This window comes from Hevea brasiliensis, chromosome 7 (genome assembly GCF_030052815.1).
Source record: "Hevea brasiliensis isolate MT/VB/25A 57/8 chromosome 7, ASM3005281v1, whole genome shotgun sequence".
Lineage (NCBI taxonomy): Eukaryota > Viridiplantae > Streptophyta > Magnoliopsida > Malpighiales > Euphorbiaceae > Hevea > Hevea brasiliensis.
In genome coordinates, this window is record NC_079499.1 from 88,374,694 (window position 1) to 88,398,372 (window position 23,679).

At 29.0% G+C, this 23,679-nt stretch overlaps 1 protein-coding gene across 1 annotated transcript; it reads right to left on the reverse strand.

Annotated features, from left to right (window-relative positions):
* Positions 1-1,333: 1,333 nt before the first annotated feature.
* On the reverse strand, positions 1,334-3,784 carry LOC110653705 (vicilin-like seed storage protein At2g18540). Its single transcript, XM_058149428.1, has 5 exons — positions 3,478-3,784; positions 3,230-3,402; positions 3,033-3,115; positions 2,651-2,975; positions 1,334-2,552 (listed from the first exon to the last, which is right to left on the reverse strand). The coding sequence occupies exons 1-5, from the start codon at positions 3,782-3,784 to the stop codon at positions 1,677-1,679; spliced, it is 1,764 nt and encodes a 587-aa protein (XP_058005411.1). The 3' UTR covers positions 1,334-1,676.
* Positions 3,785-23,679: the final 19,895 nt, after the last annotated feature.

The following is a 23,679-nucleotide window of genomic DNA, read 5'->3' on the forward strand; positions in this document are numbered from 1 at the left end:
AAGGGATTTGGAATGGCATTCTCAAACATTGCTAAATTCCTTTCTTTCCATATTTGCCAACATGTGATTGTTGCAAAAGAAAGGGTATCATAATGGAGGTTACCTATTGTGACTTGTTCTAGTAAGCTCGACCACCACACTAAGAAAGAGGGAAATCCGTTAGGGTCTAGTTTATAAGCACATAACCCCCAGAACCATGCTACTTTTGCGTAGTCGCACCATAAAAGGGAGTGCTCAATTGTTTCTTTCTCTTTGTGACAAATTGGATAAAATGGATCTAGAGGAATTCCTTTATTACACAAATTATCTCTAACTGGTAAGGATATAACATTGCTATCCAAATGAACACTTTAATTTTTCAGTTGAAGGTTCCAAGTGCTCCGATGATGTGGTAGTGCACTCTGAGAACATGAAGGACGATCCGCTTGACTTTGCATGACTCTTGTGCTAGCAGTTTATAACTCGATCGACTGAGTAGACTGCATTGGACTCATAATGCCAAATGAAAAAATCACTAGTTCCTCTTGGAGCCATAGGAATAACTAAAATAGATCTTGCTATTCTAGGATTGAAATTGAAAAAACTAGGTTGTGATTCTATTCTCACTTGTTCTAGTCCATTAGGTCTAAGACCAAGTTAACATTTGGAGGGCATAACATAGGCTTGGGTGCTTTGAATTGAGGGACCCAAGGGATCCAAGGGTCCTCCCATATCATAATACCGTTCTCATCTAATATGTTGATCCTGACACTCACTTTTAGAACTTCTCGACCAGCTAACAAGTTGTTTCAAATCCAAGATCCCCTCCATCATTTCCTAGCCTCCCTAAAAGAAGAGAAAGGAAAGTATATGCCCATCCTTGCTTTGTTAAGCATGCGACGTCGAATTTCTTATAATACCTGAACCCTAGTTCTCCCATGAATTTGGGGCACACTATTCTTCCAACTAAAGAAATGGAAGGATTCAACTTAAATTTCCACCATATGAAGCTCATTGAAATGCCACTTCAAGCATCAAGTTAGCTATAGCCTACTAAAAGACCGGAAAGTTTAAATAAATAGAATATTATTATTTAGTTCATGCATTTTAACTAAATTAACTCTTTGATTTTTCTGTTTTGAAAAATATATAATTTAGTCTATATTTTTAGTCTATGAATTATTTAGCTTAATGAAAGAACTAAATAATTTACTGACTAATAATATGAAGATTAAATAATATATTTTTTAAAATAGAGACTACATAATTAATTTTTGTTAAAATGTAAGAATTAAATAAAATATTTTCTTTAATAAATCAAACAAAAAGCACAGGGAAAGAAGCTAGCGTCATTGAGGATTGCTATGCAGAGCTTATTTTACAAACAAAAGACACGAAAATGGATTCCAAAATTTATTTTACACGAAAGAAAATATCCAAACTCGTGAAAAGAAGGATCTAGAGCTCCCAGTGTGAACATGATGTCCAAACTCCAAACTTGTATCGCAGAGCTTATTAAGGAATAAAAAGCTGGTAACCAGGGCATAGCGTAGAATGAGCTTTTATTGGCACATCTACAGAGCGAGTGACCGAGAATTGTCCAATGCAGCTATAGGGTTGCGCTTTAAAGCTTCCAGACTTTTCTTGCAGCTTTTCTTCTTCGGCCACCACCACCTTCACGCTTTTGCTCTTCTTTCCTAGTTCCTTCTTCTTCCTCTGGTTTTTTCTCTCTGTTTCTGCTCTTTAGGTTGGCCTTCACCACCTCGTTCTTCTCTTTTCCTCTCCTTTCTAGCTTCTTCTTCTTCTTCTTCTTCCCTTTGTTTCATTTGCCTTTCTATTTCCTCTCTCCTGGCTTTTTCTTCCTCCTTTCTGGCTGGTTCTTCTCGTCTTTTCTTTTCCTTTTGCCTTCTTTCTGCTGCTTTTTGTGCTCTTTCCCGTCTTTCTTGTTCTTGTCTCCTCTTTTCTTCTTCTTCCCGTTCCCTTGCCTTGTCTTCCTTTCTCTGTGCCTCTTCCTCTTCTCTTATTTTCTCTTCCTCTCGTTTTCTTTCTTCTTTCTTCCTAGCTTCCTCCCTCTTCCTTTCTTCCTCTTCTTCTCTCTTCCTTTCTTCCTCTTCCCTCTTTCTTTCCTCTTCCTGCCTTTCTCTTTCCGTTTCTTCCTTCATTAAGATATCCTCGTCCTCGGCACAAGAAGTGCACTCCAATATGATTTCACCCTGCTGAGGAGCCAAGAACTCATCAATTGTTGTGTCAGTAACATTGAAGGACAAGGCCAAGATCTGTTTGTTCAAAGTTTGGAGGACTGTGCTTTTCCCAGCTAGAAATTGAGGGTAATTTTTCCTTGTTGATGTGATAAATCCCATAAAAACAAATGAATCATTGTTAAAAGACATTTGAGCCATAGGATAGAATCTAGGTACAGCAAAAACGGCTCCTTCCTCAACCCTGAACCTTGTGTTTTTGCACTTTGTTTCATTTAAATTGCTAGAGCAAGCCACCTTTACCATCCCTTGTCCGTGTAAAACTATTGCTATATCAGTAGCCATTGGGTTCCAGTGTGGTCCCATCATCGATCCCTGCAGGTAAAATACATCAATGGAAGTGCTACACTGCTACCACGATTTCTGATTCTATAGCTATAAGAGAGAAAAAAAAAATTATAATTTACATTTACCTTGTTCAAGTTCACCATGAAAACACCAATATTGGAACCACTTAGCGATTTCAAGTCTCCTCTGTCTACAGTAACGCTCCACCCATTACAGTTCTCAAAATCTGGCTCAGCATCTAGAATGTTGAATGTCTTAGTTTTCTTGTTCCCACCATTGATGCTAAAGAAGGAACCATCTTTGTTGCCAGTAAGAGCTTTTGTAAATCTAGCTTCTAGCTCCAAAAATATTGATTTCTTCTTTTGCATAGCAGGGACTATGGCTGGTGGCCTCATCGCACCAATCATTTCTTCTATTACATCAGCAGGAACCTTAAAACACCGGTTTAAGCTATCTTTGCCAGAATTACGCAAACTTGCTTATAAATGTATTCATAAGCTGCAGTACAGTACCTTGAAAGCTGATAGGAGGAGTTTCTTATCAAAACCAAGGACCAAATCTCTAATGCTACAGTATGCTCCAATGGGTGGCTCCTGCAATTAATAGTACGTTGACAGAGAAAAAAAAATTGAAATTTATACATGTATTCTCAGCTTCTATTATGAGGAAAGGAAAGGTCCCAATCAAGAATTTCCTACATGGACATCTTCATCTGTCTTTGAATAGATAGCATAAATCCTCAGCTTCTGTAGTTCTGGCTCCAAGCTACTTTGCATAAAGAAAATTGAGCCTGGACGTAGCCTATACACATCTCCTGTCTTTAAATTCACCCTCTTCATTTCTCTTCCTTCTTCAGCCCAACTCAGCTTCCCACTCCCTATATTCAGCATAAGCATTACAGCATGTGCAAATTAAACATTTATAAACTTCACTTGATGAAAGAAAATTTTACCTGCTTTCACATAAAATACCATGTCAGCATGAAGAAGAACAGGAAGAAACAAGGAATTAGGCTCCAACGTCATAAACTCAAGATGGTAAGCACCTCTTGTTCCACTAGAGATATCAACGGCTGAGATCTCTCCGTATTCTGTCACCATTAAAGATTTCCTCTGTTCCTTTTTCACCATAGAAGGTCTCATCCCAGCAGAACCATGTTCCGCTTCCCTGAAAGTCTCCGCACGAAGAGTGCAACAAAGGGAAAGCAAAAGGACGAATGATAAGAGTGAACAAGGCATAATTGAAGCTTTTTGAAACATTCGTTTTCTTTTTCCCCATAATGAGAACTAATTGATAGGACTCACTGCCATTGGTGAATAAGTGTTGATCTGTATGCAATGACTGAGGAGGAAGGTGATGAGTCTTACGCGTCTCTGCAAGTGGACGCGTGCATGTTGATGGAACACTTGGCGGACAATAATATGCATTCTTTCTTCCGGCTAAAATACAAATTAGCCATAAGATGCTTTGATCGCTTATTAACAGACAAGTATGGGTTTTATTTGGTCCTAGTCTTAGGTTCATCTTAGCTTAATTCTCGCAGAAATTGCATGTTCCAGCAATAGCAACCGCAGACAATACACTTCTAAACGACAGGTAAACCAACTGCGGCGGGCTTTGAAGAGTTTTGGTTTGACTGATAAAAAGTATTTTCTGTTGATTAAATTTTTTTATATGTTTTAAATATTAAAAAGTATAAAAAATATTTTTTAAAAAATATCTTTTATAAAATAACCATAATTTCAATTTTAATTTATTTTTCGAATAAATACAGTTAAGTCAAATTTTTAGCAAATTAAGTTTTATTGAATTGAGCTTCCAATAACTTACGAGTAGATTGATTTATAACTTTAGTAAATTTTAAATTTAAAATTATAAAATTTAAAATTAGATAATATTTAATAAGTTTAAGATAATAAATTTAAAATTAAATATTATTATTAATCACATTAACCTTCATATCTATTAAATAAGTGAGTTTAGCCGAATATCAATAAATTTAACTTAATTTATTTATTAAATAAATTTAAAAATTAAGTTCGAGATCAAGTGATCTAGAAAACAAACAAGTCAAGCGGAGCTTTATAAAGATAAACTTCCCATTAGCGCTTGCTCTAAAAAATATATATATATATAAATAATACCATTTTACCTTTTCTTTTTATCATTAAAATAAATCTATGGAACGATGCCTCATTCAAATGTTGGTAAAAGTGCCGTTTCACGTTTTGAATTTGGTGCAGAGAGCAGAGGGCATTGGAATGGCAGAATCCGTGGTTATGGTGTGTTTGCGTGTGAAGACAACAATGATAATAGGAATGTGGGAGTCTGAACCGTTAGGCTTATCTTGGGCTAGAAATGGCAAGGCTCCGGTTTCCCATTTGTTTCTTGCTTTCAACAAAGTTAGGCTAATCTTAGTTAGGATCGTGGATTGAGGATTCCGTAGATTCAATTTCAAATCAAATAAAATTGAATTAATAAAAATATTAAATTTTTTAAAAAGGAAAATTTAATCAAATTATAAATAGAAACAATTAAACTCAATTAAATTAAAATATTTTAATTTGATTTAATTTAATTCGTAGATTTAAGCTTTATTTTAGACTAAATTTATTGAATCTTTTATTCATGGCAAATTTTCGTTCGCTCGCTTGAGGCCTTTATTATTATTATATATTTTTTTTAAAAGAAAGACTATTACATTAAAAGATATTAAAGAAAGGTCTAATAGGACAATAAAAACAAAGCAGTAGGAACGTTCATCTAAATTTGCTCATCCATATTCAGGGATAGAGCAATCTTTTGAAGAGCATGGATCAATTGATTTGATTCTTTAAAGGTGTGTTGATAAATAAAGAAAGAACATTTTTGTGCAATCCATGATAGGCGAAGAAGATGAGTACCCAGATTTGAGGAAGGGAAGGCACTTAACTTAAGTTGCTGGGCCACAGTTAAAGAATTAATTTCTAATTCTACCTTGCTAAGCCTCATTTCTACCACCCTTGAAACCCTAAAGATATTCGTCTTCACTTCAGCTTTGGTCTATCGACAATTGAAACTCACAAATTCGTGATCCAGACACCATAATCTCCTCTTGTGGTTTTGGATTACTGTGCCTAGGCCCAACAAATCCTTTCTTTAAGCTTCGCAGCATCTTCATTAACTTCAACAACACCTTCTGTGGGGGGACTCCACTTATGTGCATTATGAGATAAGCTCCCTGGTTTTTCTATTTAAAAATCTGTATGTTTCGAAGTCTCTAATTAGCCCAAATCAACAACATACAAGCTACCAAAATTGTCAAACTCTTTTTTTTAACCTGGAATCGATGAAAGAGTTGCAAAATCATATCATAAAATCAAATGTAAAATTGTAAGATTTTACAAATTGCTTAAAATACCTTTAAAAAAATATAATTGTATTTATATCAATAGATAAATAACTTTTTATACACATTTAAGCATAAAAAATTTATAAAAAAAAGCTTATTTGTAATATGTTGTCAAGTCTAATATTCAAATTATTTTAATTTTAACTCTAATATTTTCTTCACTAAATTATTAATATGAGAATAATTAAAATTATCTAATAATTTGATAAATTAACGCACACATACATACATAAACTTGGTATTTGAAAACATAATTCTAAGTTTCCATCTTTGAAAAGATGTAAATGCAAATAATAGAAATATTTGATGGATAATATATAAAAATTAGATCATATTTATGGAATAACAATATAACAAAAGTTGCTAAAAAATAATATAAAAAATTATAATATATATGCATGATAATTGTAGTAGCATAAATAGTATTTATTACTATATTTTAAAACTTAAAAATCTAGAAATGATGTTAAAATAAATAAATGACAATGATTTTGATAAATTAAAAGGTAATATTTAAAAATTTAAAAATTCAAATATATAAAATCATAGAATTGTAAATTTATAAAATTGTGTTTTTTTAATCTAATTTCACTATTTAAAAATACAATTTTATCTAAATTTTACTCTTTTTTTTTACTCATTTTAATTGTTTTAGCTCATAAAATCATACAAGTCAACTTGCGATTTTTAAAAAGTACGCATGCCACTTTAAACTATTCAACTAAAAGAGAGAATGCTAGCAATTTGATCCACTAATGGATACTATCAACTTGCATGGCATTAGTATCTACCCCCCTTCCCATTAGTCATTGCAGTTATCGCACTCTATTATATATATATATATATATATATATATATATATATATATATAAAATTGATTTCCATGTAGCTTTCCTTTTTATTTTTTTATTTTTTTTTGTCGTTTTTATCAGAGGCTTTGTTGTGATTTTGATGGATTACATGAATAATTTCAAGGAATTGAAAAGCTTTGAGTTAGATTTCATAAATTGCAATCCCAATTCTATAATTGCAAATAGTCTACTTTTTTCTTTCCTCTCTTCAGCATATAAATTTATTTCATTCTTAAATTAATAGTTGGTGACTTGTTTTTTGTGCTAAGACCATGTCAACATTTTCTTTTTTCATTTAAATGAAATAAAGTTTCTATAATTCACACAATTGTTACTCTTGTCTCTAAAAAATATGATCCTTTCGTGCAGTTCTTGAGATTTCACTTCAATATTATTAAAATTAGGATTAATAATTAAGTTTCCCTTAAATTTCATGGAACTGCTAGTATTTATAGGGAATTTTTATTTTAATGGTATTTTCTTTTTACTAGTCATCTAAAAGGTGAAAAAGACTTAAAGCATTTTTTTATTTTACTTTACCAATTTGAACTAAAGTTTGGTTGCTTGTAAGGAGCTGAAGTTTTCTGCTAAAATACCTCAATAAGGAAAAATCAACACATTATTTTGTTTACTAGTAAATTTGGTTAAATTTGCAACTGTGTTATTTATTTACTTGCAAATTTGTGTTATTTAAATTGTTATTTTGAAATAACTCAATTGCATTTTGATAAAATACCACTGTGAGAGTAATCTCACATTCCTATTTGATGCTTTCTATGATAAGAACCAATAAATTCAATGCATGCCTTTTTGTTGTTCACCGTTGGTGACTTTTTTCTCTTTTTGACTCATTTTTCTATGGATTTTTATTTTCTAATATTTTAATCTACAAGAAAACATTATGATACCATCCAACTTTGTCTCATGTAAGTTCATTTATACTATTAGAAGTAAATAAACGTATATTGTAGTGAGTCTTACAGCTTATGTTAATTATTACTATAATAGGATTCTACCTCATTTGTTTAGTTTCATGCATTCATTTTTTTTTTTTAGGTCATTTTCCAAATTGGTGAGCATGTGTAAAAAGAGATCATGAACCATAAATATTTTGAAGGAACAATAGAAAATACAATAAATGAGGATAAAAACCTATACTTAGGGAAAAAAACTACAATTTTACCCTTCATCATGCAAGTCAACAAAATATATATATATATATATATATATATATATATATATATATATATATATATATATATATGGGCAATTGGACAAAAAACACTGAACCTTTTTCATCAATTTGCAATTTTTTCTGAACGTTTCAATTTTAGTTTTGGTATCCAACGTTGATGTTGGGTGCAATTGTATCCAATTTCTAAAATCAAATTTGTAATTGGACATAAAAAGTCAAATGTTTGCAATAATTTGCAATTATAGCCAAACCTTCCAATTTTGGATAAGATTAATCCCATTAATAGCGTATATTATATTTAATTTCATGAGTTGTACTTAAAAGATGTGGCAAAGATAGAGATGCTTTTTCATCCCACATGCAACAAACTCTTAGCAACTATGCAAGTAAAAGAGTTCTATTTCAATGATAAACTGAAGGATAATATAAATAGAATAGAAATTTTGAACTGAAATTAGGAAAAAAATATATGGAGAGAGAGAGAGAGAGAGAGAGATGGAGGGAGAAGTCTTACAGTTAAGGAAAAATTTCTTGAAATTTTGTAGATATAAAATGTCAATAATGCCTCCACAATTCCATTTACAGTGCTTTCTATGATATGCTCCTTTAAACTCTTCATGGCTATGATTTCAACAGTGTTGAAACACTAATTGTTATTACCAACAAACCAAAATAAAGATAAGAACTACAACCTGCAACATTAAATGCTATGTTAGTTTGTGAGAGATAAAGAATGAATAAAACTTTTTAGTATCACTTCATAAATTCAAAACATTCAATATTGGTAGTAATTTTAACTAAAGGAAATGCTATTTAAGGAAAAAAAAAAGAATATTATTGTACTTTATAACTATTATTAAACATTAAAAAGTTATGGCTTTTGTCTTTACTTTCATTAAATAGGTATGGCTGAAAATGTTTATAATGATTACTTCTTTTGTGTAAAAAGCTATATTCTGCCGTTAGTTTTTTTATGAAATTTCTTTTTTTTTTTAAGGAAGATTTCCTTTCTTTTCATTTAGTTATTTTCTCATTTCTTATAAAGAATGCACTTATTTAATGCTAATTATGTTGCTTTCCTATAGGTTGTAGACTTGCAAGTCTTTATGCGAGACAAATTAAAGGTTTATTATCTTACATAATTCTAAAAACATAATTTTTTTATTATTACATTTTGAAAGTTTATTTGATTTATTTTGCTAGGTTATTTATACATTGATAAGAATGCTTGATTATTTTTTAACAAAATTTGCTTTCAAAAATCTTTTGAAATAAAAGTTCCAATTTATCTTGCATTTATATAATTCAAAAATTACTTTTAAATTAACATTTTATCTGGATATAGTAAATTATCAAGAATACTCATTTAAATTCGCGTTACTTGATGATATCTTAAATGAAAGAACATCTTAAGTCTTTAGTTGTTTTAAATGAAGTATGATCTCTTTTTTTTTTTTTTGAAATTAAGATTTTTGTATTGCAACTTAATTTAAATAGTTCATTGAATTTTCAATGTTGTCATTGTTAAATGTTTACTCTCTTACTTGTATTATTATTCACCTTTCTTTTTTTAATTGTTTACAAATATAATTTATATATGTTCAAGATTTTCCAAATTTTAATATAACAAACAATAGAAAATCCTATAAATGAGGTTAAAAACCTATACTTGAGAAAGAAAACTACAGTTTTACCCTTTATCGCACAAGTCAACAATATATATATATATATATATATATATATATATATATATATATATATATATATATATATATATATATATGGACATGATCTCATTGGTCTTATAGAATAGCTACATAACTAAAAAACTATAATGATAAATTATAACAATGGGAAGACCATCCATAATTATTTTCATTGCCATATACAAAGTCTTTTTGGTCCTACATTCAGTACAAAAGACCATTCAAAAGATAATGTAAACAAAACAAAAATTTAGAGTTGAAAATACAATAGCATAATATTATTATCAACTTTGTTAGTTATTTTTAAAAGATGTGGCAAAACAAAGAAGTTTTTTCGTCCTACATGCAGTGAATTCTTAACAACTGTGCTAGTAAAATAATTCTATTACAATGGATAGACCAAAGGATAGCATAAACAGAATAGATATTTAGAAGTGAAATTAGGAAAAGAATGCAAGTAGAGAGAGAGAGAGAGAGAGAGAGAGAGAGAGAAGTCTTACAGTTAAGGAAAAAATCTTAAAATTTTACAGATATAAAAGGTCGATAATGCCTTCACAATGCCATTTACAATGCTTTCTACAACATGCCCCCTTTAAACTTTTTTCATGATTGTGATTTCAATAGTGTTGAAATACTTATTGTTATTACCAACAAATCAAAGTAGAGATAAGATCTATAACCTACAACATTAAATGTTATGTTAGTTTGTGAAAGATAAAGAATGAATAGAACTTTTCAGTATAATTTCGCAAATTCAAAATATTCAATGTTGGTACTGATTTTAACAAAAGAAAATGTTATTTAAGAAAAAAAAAAAGAATAGTATTGTACTTTATAATTATTGTTAAACATTAAATAATTATGATTTTTGTACTTACTTTCATTAAATAGATATAGCTGCATAATCTTTACAGAGATTACTTCTTGAATATAAAAAATTATTTCCTGCTGTTGGTTTTTTATGGCAATTTCAAGTTTTTTTTTTAAGGAAGATTTTTTGTCTTTTCATTTTTCTATTTTCCCATTTGTTACAAGGAATGTACGCTTTTAATGCTAATTGTGTTGCTTTCCCATAGGTTATAAACTTGAAAGTTTTCATACGAGACAAATAAAAGGTTTGTCATTTTACTTGATTCTAAAAACATAATTTTTTTTTATTATTACATTTTAAAAAGCTTATTTAGTTTATTTTTACAGGTTATTTACACACCGCTAAGAATGTTTAATTATTTTTTAATAAAATTTGCTTTCAAAAAGCTTTTGAATGAAAAGTTTCAATTTATTTTGCATTTATATAATTCAAAATTTACTTTTGAATTGACATTCTACTCAGATATAACAAATTATCAAAAATACTCATTTGCATCTATATTGCTGGACAATATCTTAAATTAAAGAACATCTTAAGTCTTTAGTTGTTTTGAGCGAAGTGTGATCTCTCTCTCTCTCTCTTTTTTAAATTAAAATTTTTGTATTGCAACTTAATGTAAATAGTTCATTAAATTTTCAATGTCATCACTTTTTAAATGTTTACTCTCTTACTAGTACTACTATTCACCTTTGTTTTTTAATTGTTTACAAGTATAATTTATACATGTTCAAGATTTTTCCAATTTTAATACAACAAACAATAGACAATATAATAAATGAGGTTAAAAACCTATACTTGAGACAGAAAACTACAATTTTACCCTTCATCACACAAGTCAACAATATATATATATGTTGTGCATTGCGGAAACGTGTAAACTGCAAAGAAATAAAATAAACACACAAAACACTAATATTTACGTGGTTCACCCTCTCCACATAGGGCTACATCCACAGGCATGCCATTTTTCACTATCAATAATAATAAATAATCAATTATAAGGTCAAAACTATATTACCTATAAACCCAATTACACCCAAGAGAACACATACTATATAACTGCTCATAGTAAATATATTAGTTAGTCCCTCTCAGTCTCCTCTATACATAATCCAATATATTTACTATTACAATACTACACCATAAAGGGTGCCTTCAACTATAAGGGCAACAGCCCTCTCACTAATAAACAAAAATCCCTTCATCTTGAATTATGTGTTCTTACTCTACCTTGGGCCGAAGCCTCTCTCCACTGCAACGGGCAAGTGCCCCTCATCAATGGGCAAAGCCAAATCCTCTCCAATAGCCAAATCCTCTCTATAATGGGTGACGATTTTACTCCATGGGCTGAAAGCCAAATAACCATTTCCACCATTCTCCTATTTATAGTGTTAATTCCCTTAATCCTAATTTGATTAGGAGTCCCACTCAGTTTAGGAATAACACTTAAATAAGAGTTTTACTCTAAATAGGAAATATTTCTCTATCCTATTGAGGAATACTTCTCCCACTCAAATTAGGAAAAATATCTCTCTAAATCCCACTAGGATTTTGAGTCATAATTCTAACAATCTCTACCTTGACTCAAAATCCATTAACCATTATATATCTTAAATTCTTGGGTGTCATCAAATCATCAAATTTCCATGCTTGAGCTTGAACCCTTCAAATCTCCATTCTTCAATCTTCATCATGGGTGTAACTTGCTTCTTTCTTCAAAAAATCTTCACGTCATCAACCATCTTGATTTCGCATCAAAAGCTCCATCTTAAATTCAACTCTCCACCACCACCATTATTGCATGTGTGGCTTTTTACATGTCGCAGCAACTCCACCTTCAACCAAACTCACCAATATCATCCCCATGCTTTGATACCATTTTGTTGTGCATCGCGGAAGTGTGTAAGCTGCAAAGAAACAAAACAAACACACAAAATACCAATATTTACGTGGTTCACCCTCTCAACATAGGGCTACATCCACGGGCATGCCATCTTCCACTATCAATAGTAATAAATCATCATTATAAGCTCAAAATTATAAACCCAATTACACACAAGAGAACCCATATAACATCAAATTGCTCATAGTAAATATATTAGTTAGTCCCTCTTAGTCTCCTTTAAACATAACCCAATATATTTACTATTAAAACATTACACCACAAAGAGTGTCTCAACTATATGGGCAAGAGTCCTCTCACTAATGGACAAGAATCCCTTCCTTTTGAATTCTATGTCATTTCTCCACCTTAGGCCGAAGCCTCTCTCCACTGCAATGGGCAAGTGCCCCTCATCAATAGACAGAGCCAAATCCTCACCAATTGGCAAAGCTCCTCTCTACAATGGGTGACAATTTTACTCTATGGACTGAAAGCCAAATAATCATTTTCACTATTCTTCTATTTATAGTGTTAATTCCCTTAATCCTAATTTGATTAGGAGTCCCATTCTATTTATGAATAACACTTAAATAACAATTTTACTCTATATAGGAAATATTCTTCTATCCTATTGAGGAATATTTCTCCCACTCAAATTAAGAAAATGTCTCTCCAAATTTCCCTAGGATTTTGAGTCATAATTCTAACATATATATATATATATATATATATATATATATATATATATATATATATATATATATGATCTCATTGGTCCCACTTACAGCTAACCATTACAACATAACTAAAAAAATACAGTGATAAATTACAACTATAGAAAGGCCATCCATAGTTACTTTCATTGCCATAAACAAAGTCTTTTTTGCCCTACATGTAGTGAAAAAGACCGTTCAAAAGATAATGTAAACAAAACAAAAATTTATAATTGGAAATACAATAACACATTATTATAATTAATTTCGTTATTTGTCTTTAAAAAGATATGGCAAAACAAAGAGGCTTTTTCATCCCACATGCAATAAACTCTTAACAACTATGTGAGTAAAAGAGTTCTATTACAATGGATAGACAAAAGGATAGCATAAACAGAATAGATATTTAGAAGCGAAATTAGGAAAAGAATGCATGTAGAGAGAAAGAGACGGAGAGAGACGGAGAGAGAAGTCTTATAGTTAAGGAAAAATCTTGAAATTCTACAGATATAAAATGTTGACAATGCCTCCACAATGCCATTTAGAATGCTTTCTGCAACATTCCCCTTTAAACTTTTCATGACTGTGATTTCAACAGTGTTAAAACACTTATTGTCATTACCAACAAACCAAAGTAAAGATAAGAACTACAATCTGAACAATAAATGCTATGTTAGTTTATGAGAGATAAAGAATGAATAAAATCTTTTAGTATCACTTTGCAAAATCAAAGTATTCAATATTGATACTGATTTTAACAAAAGAAAATGTTATTTAAGAAAAAAAAAGGATAGTATTGTACTTTATAATTATTATTAAATATTAAATAAGTATGGCTTTTGTACTTACTTTCAATATTTACAGGGATTAATTCTTGCATATAAAAAACTATTTTCTGTTATTGGTTATTCGTGGCAACTTCAAGTTTTTTTTGAGATTTCTTCTTTTTTTTTTTTTTTAAGTTTTCCCATTTGTTATAAAGAATATATACTTCTAATGCTAATTGTGTTGCTTTCCCATAGGTTATAGACTTGCAAGTCTTCATACAAGACAAATAAAAGGTTTGTCATTTTACTTTATTCTAAAAATATAATTTTTTTATTATCACATTTTAAAAGCTTATTTGGTTTATTTTTGTAGGTTATTTACACACCACTAAGAATGTTTGATTATTTTTTTAACAAAATTTGCTTTCAAAAAGCTTTTAAATGAAAAGTTTCAATTTATTTTGCATTTATATAATTCAAAATTTACTTTGAATTAACATTCTACCTAAATATAACAAATCATCAAAAATACTCATTTATATCCATATTGCTCGACAATAACAACATCTTAAGTTTTTAGTTGTTTTGAGTGAAGTGTGATTCTTTTTTTTTTTTTTTTGTGAAATTAGGACTTTTGTATTGCAACTTAGTTTAATTAGTTCATTAAATTTTTTAATGTTGTCACTGTTAAATGTTTACTCTCTCATTAATATTACTATTCACCTTAGTCTTTTTTAATTGTTTACAAAAATAATTTATATATGTTCAAGATTTTCTAAATTTTAATATAACAAACAATAGAAACTACTATAGATGACGTTAAAAACCTATACTTGAGAAAGAAAACTACAATTTTAGCCTTCATCACACAAGTCAATAATATATATATATGCAAGGATATGATCTCATTGGTCCCACTTGCAGTTAACCATTTACAGAATAACTACATAACTAAAACACTATAGTGATAAATTACAACTATGGGAAGACCATCCAAATAATAGCACAATATTATAGTTGCTTTCATTACCATACACAAAGTCTTTTTGGTCCAACATGTAGTAAAAAAGACCATTTAAAAGATAATGTAAACAAATAAAAAATTTAGAATTGAAAGTACAGTAACACAATATTATAATTAATTTCATTAGTTGTATTTAAAAGATGTGGTATATACAGAAAGGCTTTTTCATCCACATGCAGCAAACTCTTGGCCACTATATAATTAAAAGAATAATGCACCGCTAAGATCTCATTTTTACTAAATTTTTGTTGTAATACCCCCATACTAAGTAGGCTATACATTCTACTGTTTCGGTGACTAGTATCTGTCCGGACAGACAGGATATTTAGAACTATAATTAAGTCATGTAGAAAAGCCATAAATAAAAATTAATAGAGATCACATAAAGGTGAAATGAAAATAAGAAAATAAAGTCTAATCGGTTAAATGAGCCGAGGTCCCAGCGATGGGTGATCGATTCGGGAAGCGACTGCGAGCTCAGTTATTACCCTAAATTTTTGTGGGAACCTATGACACTGCAGGCCTAGGGATAATTGCGAAACTATTGAAAACTAGAAAACCATAGAAAAGAATAGAGAACAAGTTCAAATAATGGAATTAGCATACAAAGAGCTATTAAACACTATTAGAAAGACGGATTGAACCAAAGAGGGACATTTTGGTAAATTCACTCTTAGAGGTGACTTTTTACCCAAATGTCTATTAAAATGTAGGAAATTAAAATAATGAAAAAGAATAAAAAATGAAGAGATGGGTAGTAAAAAGAAAATGAAAGCAAGAAAACTCAAACTAAATGGGAATTATGACAAAAGCGTGAGGTAAGCATAACCCAATAAAATTTATAATTTTAAATTATGAAAAATTGAGATAATTATGGCATAAAATATGACTAAAATTAAAAAGTCAATAATCATCTTCTTTTCTAAAAAGAGTGGCAGGCTCCTCTCTTCACTCTCTCTATCTTTCTTACCCAAAAACCTCTATTGCTAATCATAAGCAAGCTTTTGAAACCCTAATTCTTCCTATAATTTCCCTACAAAAATTATAGAAACCCTCAAATTAAACTCTAAAGAGAATATTAGAACAAAGAAATTTAAGGAAGTCTTGAGGAATTTGAATATTGAAAAACTCTACTCAAGGTAAGTGATCTTCCAAGCTATCTCCCTTCTTTAATCTTTTAAAGCATGTAGAATTAAGTTGAATTGGCATGAAAAATTAAGAAAACGGTGGGAATATGGAAGAGGCAAATTTTGGTAGCCATGGAGTATTAAGGTTTTGATGAGTTTTAATTTGATTAAACATGTATTGTAGCTTGATTAAGGATATGTATATGATTGTTGAGTTAAGTTTGCATGATTTTACATGAGTTGTGAAGAAGAGAATTACGGTTTTGGGTGGAAATTAGGGTTTTAATGAAATGTTGACCAATTGGTGTTGTTATGCCTAATTGTGGTCATTTGGTGTATTTTGAGTTAAGAATTAACATGAATTGAAAATGGAATTGAGAGAAGTGATGGTTATTGAATTGCTGAATTCTAGACCAATGAGTCTAGCAAGGTTATATGGCCATAAGTAGAGTTGTGTTGCTTCAATTGGTATGAGGCCAATTGGAGATGAAACTAGGGTTATAATTCTACATTTTTTATGAAGAAACCTTGCTTAAAAACTAACCATAAGTTGGTCTAAAATTGGCTTGAATTCGAGTAACCTACTGCTAGACTTGGAAAAATGACTAAATGAAGAGTAAATGTTCAAATGGTCATAACTCACTCTAGGAAGGTCAGAATGACCTGATTCTTGAACCATTGGAAAGGTTAGATATATGAGCACATTTTTCATGTAGAACACAAAGCCCAATTTTGACTCTAACCCAGCCAATTTGCTAGAACAATTTAGGTCAACAAAACTGACCAGAACCAAAACAGACCTAAAATCCTGGAAAAAAGGCCATCTGACTAGTTTTGGCAAAAAATGCCATAACTTGGTCCAAAAAACTGCAAATACAGTGAAACCAATGCCAAAACTTCTATAAGACCTAGAACTATAACTTTGATGTTTTGACCATAACCTAAAACCAATTGCAACTTAGAGAAATTGCTAAGAAAAGTTAGGGATTCCAATTCTGGAAATTTCTACACTTGGTCAGATTGACCACTTGATACCCGAATGGTAAATTGACCATAACTACAGCTACACAACTCCAAATTAAGTTATTCAAATTGGAAAGAAAACTTAACACATAAAGGAACAACTTTCATTAAGATCATAACATTAAATGAGGATTATAACTAGGTTGAAATTGGGTTTCAAAGTCAGAGCATAAATCTGTCTATGAACAAAACTCCTTGAAATTGCTTAAGTAACTTAGACATACATTAGGCATTTAATTAACTAGCTATTAGTGGTGATTAAATTGAGTATTAAGACATCTCCATTGTGTATTTTCAGTGGAGAAAGAAATATCAAAGGACAAGGAGAAGTTGAAATAAGTAAGAAGAAGATAAAGAAGGTTTGTGCACAACAACCATTTCCTTTTTTATTTTAAAATTGAATTTTATTTTGAATAAATTGTATGAATGGTTTATGAACTTTGTTGCATTGAAATTCTTAATTGAGAAATTATGTGTTGTTAGCCCATTTTTGGATAGTTGTTTGAATGAAATATAAATATGAGTTGACAAATATATTTGATGAATGGAAAATTTTTGAATATGGTTTGAAACCACAATTGACATGACTATGTGTTTTGTATTCCTCACGAGCTTACCTAGTGGGACAAATCGGAATTATATTCCCTCTCTATCTGAAGTGTTGAGGTGTGTGTCAGTTGAGGATGAATTGAATGAGTACTCATATATGTGCTAACTAGCCTTTGCATTCTCCATTAGCCTTCGGTTATTGGAATGAATTGGATAATCGTGTCATGTTCTGAACTGTGTGACTTTTTAGAAATTGTTGTTTTATGATTGTTGGAATAAAATTCGCTTTTATTAAACGGTTCTCTTGTTTTAGAAATAAGGTATGATTTTACATGTATTGACATTAAAATTGATTTAGTTTTGAAAAATTGTGATTTATATTGATGTGTTAATTTTTTTTTAGTTGTGCACCATTGAGTGTTTGCTCAGCGATAACTGTTTTCTGCTGTCGCAGGTAGGGAAAAAGGAGCTGTAGAGCGAGCAGGATATGACAAAATTTTGGGTATACATTTTAGGTATACCCTTGTATATTTATTTTAATGTACTTGTATCTGTATGTATATATGTAAAGGACTTGAGTAGTTATATAAAAAGTCTATAAATTCATTTTGGTTAATATAAATTTTTGTAATGTAAACTTGTTTATTCCTATTAATGCAATATTTAAGTTTCTTTTTGGATTCTACAAATAATGAATTACTTTTCTCTTGCTTGAGGTTGTTGAGATTGAGATGTGTTGATTTTAATGGAGTTGTGGATAATACATCTATTGGAAGTGTTTTTTTAACAGGTTTTGAAGAACTGTTTTCTCAATTCTTAGACGGTACTCTGCCAAAATTTTTGTAAAATTTTAGAAAATTCCTAATTAATTAAAATTTTAGTTATGACATAAACTTCATTTAAAAGCTTTTTAATAATTATTTAATACTAAATTACACTTTAAAATAAATTGAATTTATTCAAAATTCCATGTAGTATATTTAATGAGTTATCGATAAGCAAAGTTCGGTAATTCATTAGGTATACTACGGGATCATGTTATACCTTACAGAGGGGTAAGGTGTGACATTTGTAGGATATAACATTTGTTGACTATATCTTACAACAATCATAACAACAATACCTTAGTTAAAATATTGAAAAATTGATTTGATATTATAATCCATGCACTTATTATATTCAAAGATTTTTCTCATATTTATCCAAAGATCATATGTAGGACATGCATTTCTTGCATTTAATAGTGCCATTCTTCACTCCATATAAATTCATATAGCTATTTTTCTCACACCCACAACAACAACAAGGATTTTTTATAATGTGTTTCTTCCTTTTATTATGTCTCCTTTCTGTTCTTACACATGCGTGTGTGATTAATATTAACTTTCTTACTTTGTCAAAAAAATGTAAATTTTTTCAATCAACTTTAAATGGTATGTGATTGAGTACTTTGATCACAAGATTATCATTATGCTCTTTTAGTATTTATTTTTGTTTGTTAATTCTTTCACTATTAAAATATTTCTAAATTTCATTTATTTTTCATCTCCATAGAAATAACATCTCATATTTCCAAAAATCTTATATCGTATTTCAAACCTCTTTTTTTTTTTTAACCATAATCTCATGTTATTTAATTTTGTAGATGAATTATTTGAGATTGTTCACATCGCAACATTAGAATATTTGGTAGACAAGCTTAACATTCCAAAATCGATTGATTTATTTCGTTAAAGAATTCCATGAATCTTACTCAATTTCAATCAGGATCAGCTTTAATCATCATGATATTTGGCGACATCAAATTCATTGTGATAGCTGGAGATCTTACTTCAATTGCAGAAGCCAAAGAATGAGTTTTGTTTAGAGTAGCTCGAAGCAAATATCCACAACCTTAAGATTGAAGATTTCAACTTAGATGAATTGGTTAAGTATAAGCTTATGTTTGAACATGTTCAAGCAGAAAAAGAGGCATTGAAAAGAGATTATGCTCAACTACAAGTTAAATTTGATTCACTAAAAAAGGCAAATGAATGTGTTATTGCAGCAATTGGATCAACTTCAAAGAAAATAATACGTGCTATATCAAAACATTTTAATAATTTATATGCTAATTAATATAATATAGCTTTTTTAGTTTTTCTTACATAAGAATGTATTTACTTTTTCTACCAAAATTAAATAAATTCATTTAGATATTTGTTGCATATCTATTGATTATATTTATTTATGGTCTTTTTAAAAAAATAATTTAAAATTAGTATTCATTTAAATTAAATAAAATATAAATGATACTTTTTAATTTCCCTTTTATCTTTACAATTTATAACATGATCAACCTATTAATCATGTTCAATCTCAAAGTGCTTACATTTATATGTTGTAACCTAATTGATCCAAGGAAAAAAAAAACTTATTATTATTTATAAAATTAACAATAATTTTATTTAATTATCCCGCTACATTAGACGAGTTATCAGCAATAGAGGATGGTTTAAGAGACAAAAAAAATGATGAATCTAATGCTTGCAAGTCCACAATGATGGGAACCCAACCTATGTGATTGTAGATCCCATGAAGTAGGTTCATATTGGCACTAACAAGTTATTATTAATGAGAGAAACTTTGCTACAACTGCAATATCCAGAGGATGAGCTTATGCTCTTAATAATTATTTATTCATGTATAGGAGATACATGTGCAGTAGTATACACTAAATGAAATTACCTATTTGAGTGTGGAGTGGACCACTTCTCTGAGAATTAGGCAAAGTCTCTAAAGCATTCATGAAAACCAAGACATGGTTTATGACATATTTTGTACCATACTACATCAAACAACAATATATTGAGAAATTGCAATATGAATGTTAAATTCCCTAATTAACAAAAGAAGTTTTGATTCATAGAAATCTTTAAATTTCACCAAATTTGGGTGAATTAAAATTTAATTGTTCAAGTTTTAGTTCATGGCCCAAAAGGTACCAAAATCTATATATTGTACTTTAATCCCCCACTTGAGATGGAAACAACTTTTTATAATGAGTAAGAATGGTTGGAAATATTGAGAGAAATTACAAAAGATTGTTGTGCTGCATTGGTTAAAGAAGAGAATTTTCACAGCCATGTAATCTAACACTCTATATGAGCTTAAGAGAATTTTCGGAGCCATATAACTCAACACCTTATATGAGCTTAAATAAAGAGCAAGTAAAAGCCTTGACATGCACACATGAGATGAGCCAAGGTTCATGGCAATAAAGTAGGCTAATTCGAATAACATTTAATCAATTGCGCATCACACAATAAACATTTAACTGGATGTGCATCACACAATCTCGCATAGGGAGTGGAAATTCACTTGAAACTCCTTTATGTGGGTTTGATTTAGCTCACCTTTTGCTGGCCCATTACTTTTATTTTTCTAGTCTTAATGACCTATATTAGACTCTTAAAGAACTCCGTAAAGCACCTATAGCCCTTCCAACAACTAGTAACAATCCCATCAATTTATGCATTACTCCCATTTTATTGCATTCTTAAAAAAAAAAAAAAAAAAAAAAAAAAAAAAAAAAAAAAAACCTTGTTATTGCTGAATTATAATCTTTATAACTAACCCTTTTTTTTAAAAAAAAAAAAAAAAAACCTTTTAATGCTGATTTATGACCTCCATAATATCTATTGTTAGAGACTATATAAATGGAGGTTCATTTGCCATGGAGAGATATGTCCTGACATCTAAAGAGACCTCAAGCTCCACTTTTCTTCTCTTCATTGTTGGTTCATAAAACATTGTTGTTCTTGCTCCTATTTACATACAGAAGAACTCATTATATCCTAGAGAATACTGCTTGATTTCTCTAAGAGGTAGAGATGCTCTTTAGAACAATGACCTATCACGCCTCAAGCTAGTGAATTATTTGTTGTACCTGCATAATTTTTCTGCACAACTTGCATCTACTGATGTAAATTTTAATTAGTACTACATATTTTTGCAGTTCTACTCTATTAGAATTGAGTTGCCATGTGTGGTTGAACACCCTGATGTCTTTTCTTCTGGATTTGTTTAGTTTGACAAGTACTTACACACAATAGGTCCGAAACATGAAGTCCAAATCAAATTTCAATCTAAATATAAATGTCTTATTAAAAAAAAATACCATAAAGAGTAAAAATTAAAAAAAAAGTTTAATCAACCTTCACTCCAATAGAACTAAAAAAAAGGAAAATTTGGATTAGCAACCAATCGAATCAGTTGCTAATCCATTAAAATTGGTTGCTAATCGATTCAGTCGATTGTAATGAGACTGGTTATAAATAGCAATCGACAATCAAATTGGTTGTTAAATTAATTAAATTTTCAAAAATAAAACTTTGATAAAAAAAAATTATTAGTTGCTGGTAATCGATTCAGCAATCGAAACGTAATCAGATGCAAAAAATTTAGTGATTAATTTTATAATTTTACAACTATTTTGTAAATCGTTTGCTATTTACAACTAATATAGCAATCTAAAGTTGGTTGCTAATTTAAAAAATTATAAAAAAAAATTTCCAAATAACAAATAAAAAATTCAAATAAATAAATCTTCAAAAAATTACTAAAATAATAAATTTTTAGTGAAAAATTAGTACTAAAATATTAATATAAAAATATTATCAAAAAAAATTATTAATAATAACTATTAACAAAAATATTAACAAAAAATTAAATATAAAAAGATATTTATAAGACAAATTACTAAAAAAAATTTACCTTATATATATATAACAAAAAAAATTACTAAAAATTAATACTAGAAATAATTTACTAACAAAAAATATATTTGTAGAAAATTTTTTATTTTATGTTAAAGAAAAAACAAATTAAATAAAAAAGATGAGAAAAAAAAAGATGATGAGGCAGAAAAAAAGATGAGAAACAAAAAGATGAATAATATGAGAGAAAAAGATGATAAAGAAGAAAATAGTTGAGAAAGAAAAGGATGATAAAATGGAAAATATATGTAAAAGAAAAAGATTAAAAAGAAAATAGATGAGAAAAAAATGATAAAAAAATAGTTGTAAAAAAAAGATGATAAAGAAAATAGATTAGAAAAGAAAAGATGATGAATAAAATAGATAAGAATGAAAAAGATAATGAAAAAAAGGGATGATAAACAAAATAGATGAACAGCAATAAAAAATGATTAAGAAGAAAATAGATAAGAAATGAATAGATAATTAATAAAAAAAATATATGAGAAAGAAAAGATTGAGAAGAAAAGTAGATGATAAAAAAATAATGAAAAAAAATAGATGAGGAAGAAAAAGATAATAAAGATAATAAACTAGAAAAGAAAATGATGAATAAAATAGATGAAAATAAAAAAAAAATATAAAGAAAATAAGAAAAAAGAGAAGAAAAAGAAAAAAAAAAAGAGTAGTGGATAAGAAAATTAGTAAAAGTTTACATAAGTAAATTAATAACTGATTAATCTATTTTAAAAATAAGGCAGAGATTTTTGGAGTAAAATTTTACAACTAATTCATAATTGGTTCTAAAATCGGTTGTAAAAAAACAGTTGTTAATAATCGATTAATAAATCCGTTGCAAATAAAAAAAAAGGGCAAAACTTTTTTTAGAAAGAAAAAAGGTATTAAAAAATCTATTACTAATAGTAATCAATTTTAATTAATTGCAAAAATCAGTTACTGTTAATAATCGATTCACAAATCAATTGTAAATTAAAATAAGAAAAATAAAAAAAATAAGTGGAAATTTTTTGAAACATAAAATCAATTGCAATTTAAAACTTTTTAAAAAAAAATTCTAAATTTAACAATTGATTATCAATTGTTAATAGCAATCAATTTTTATATCCGATTGCAAATAGATTATTAATTTTGGAGTTAATTAATAATTTTTTAATTTAGTAACTAATTTCCTTAATCAATTATTAGTAATCGACTTTTTAAATCAATTGCTAATCATTTATTTAAGACTTTTTTTTAATATTAATTACTAATTAATTTAATAATTAATTATAAATCAATTATTAAATTTTAAAAAATAA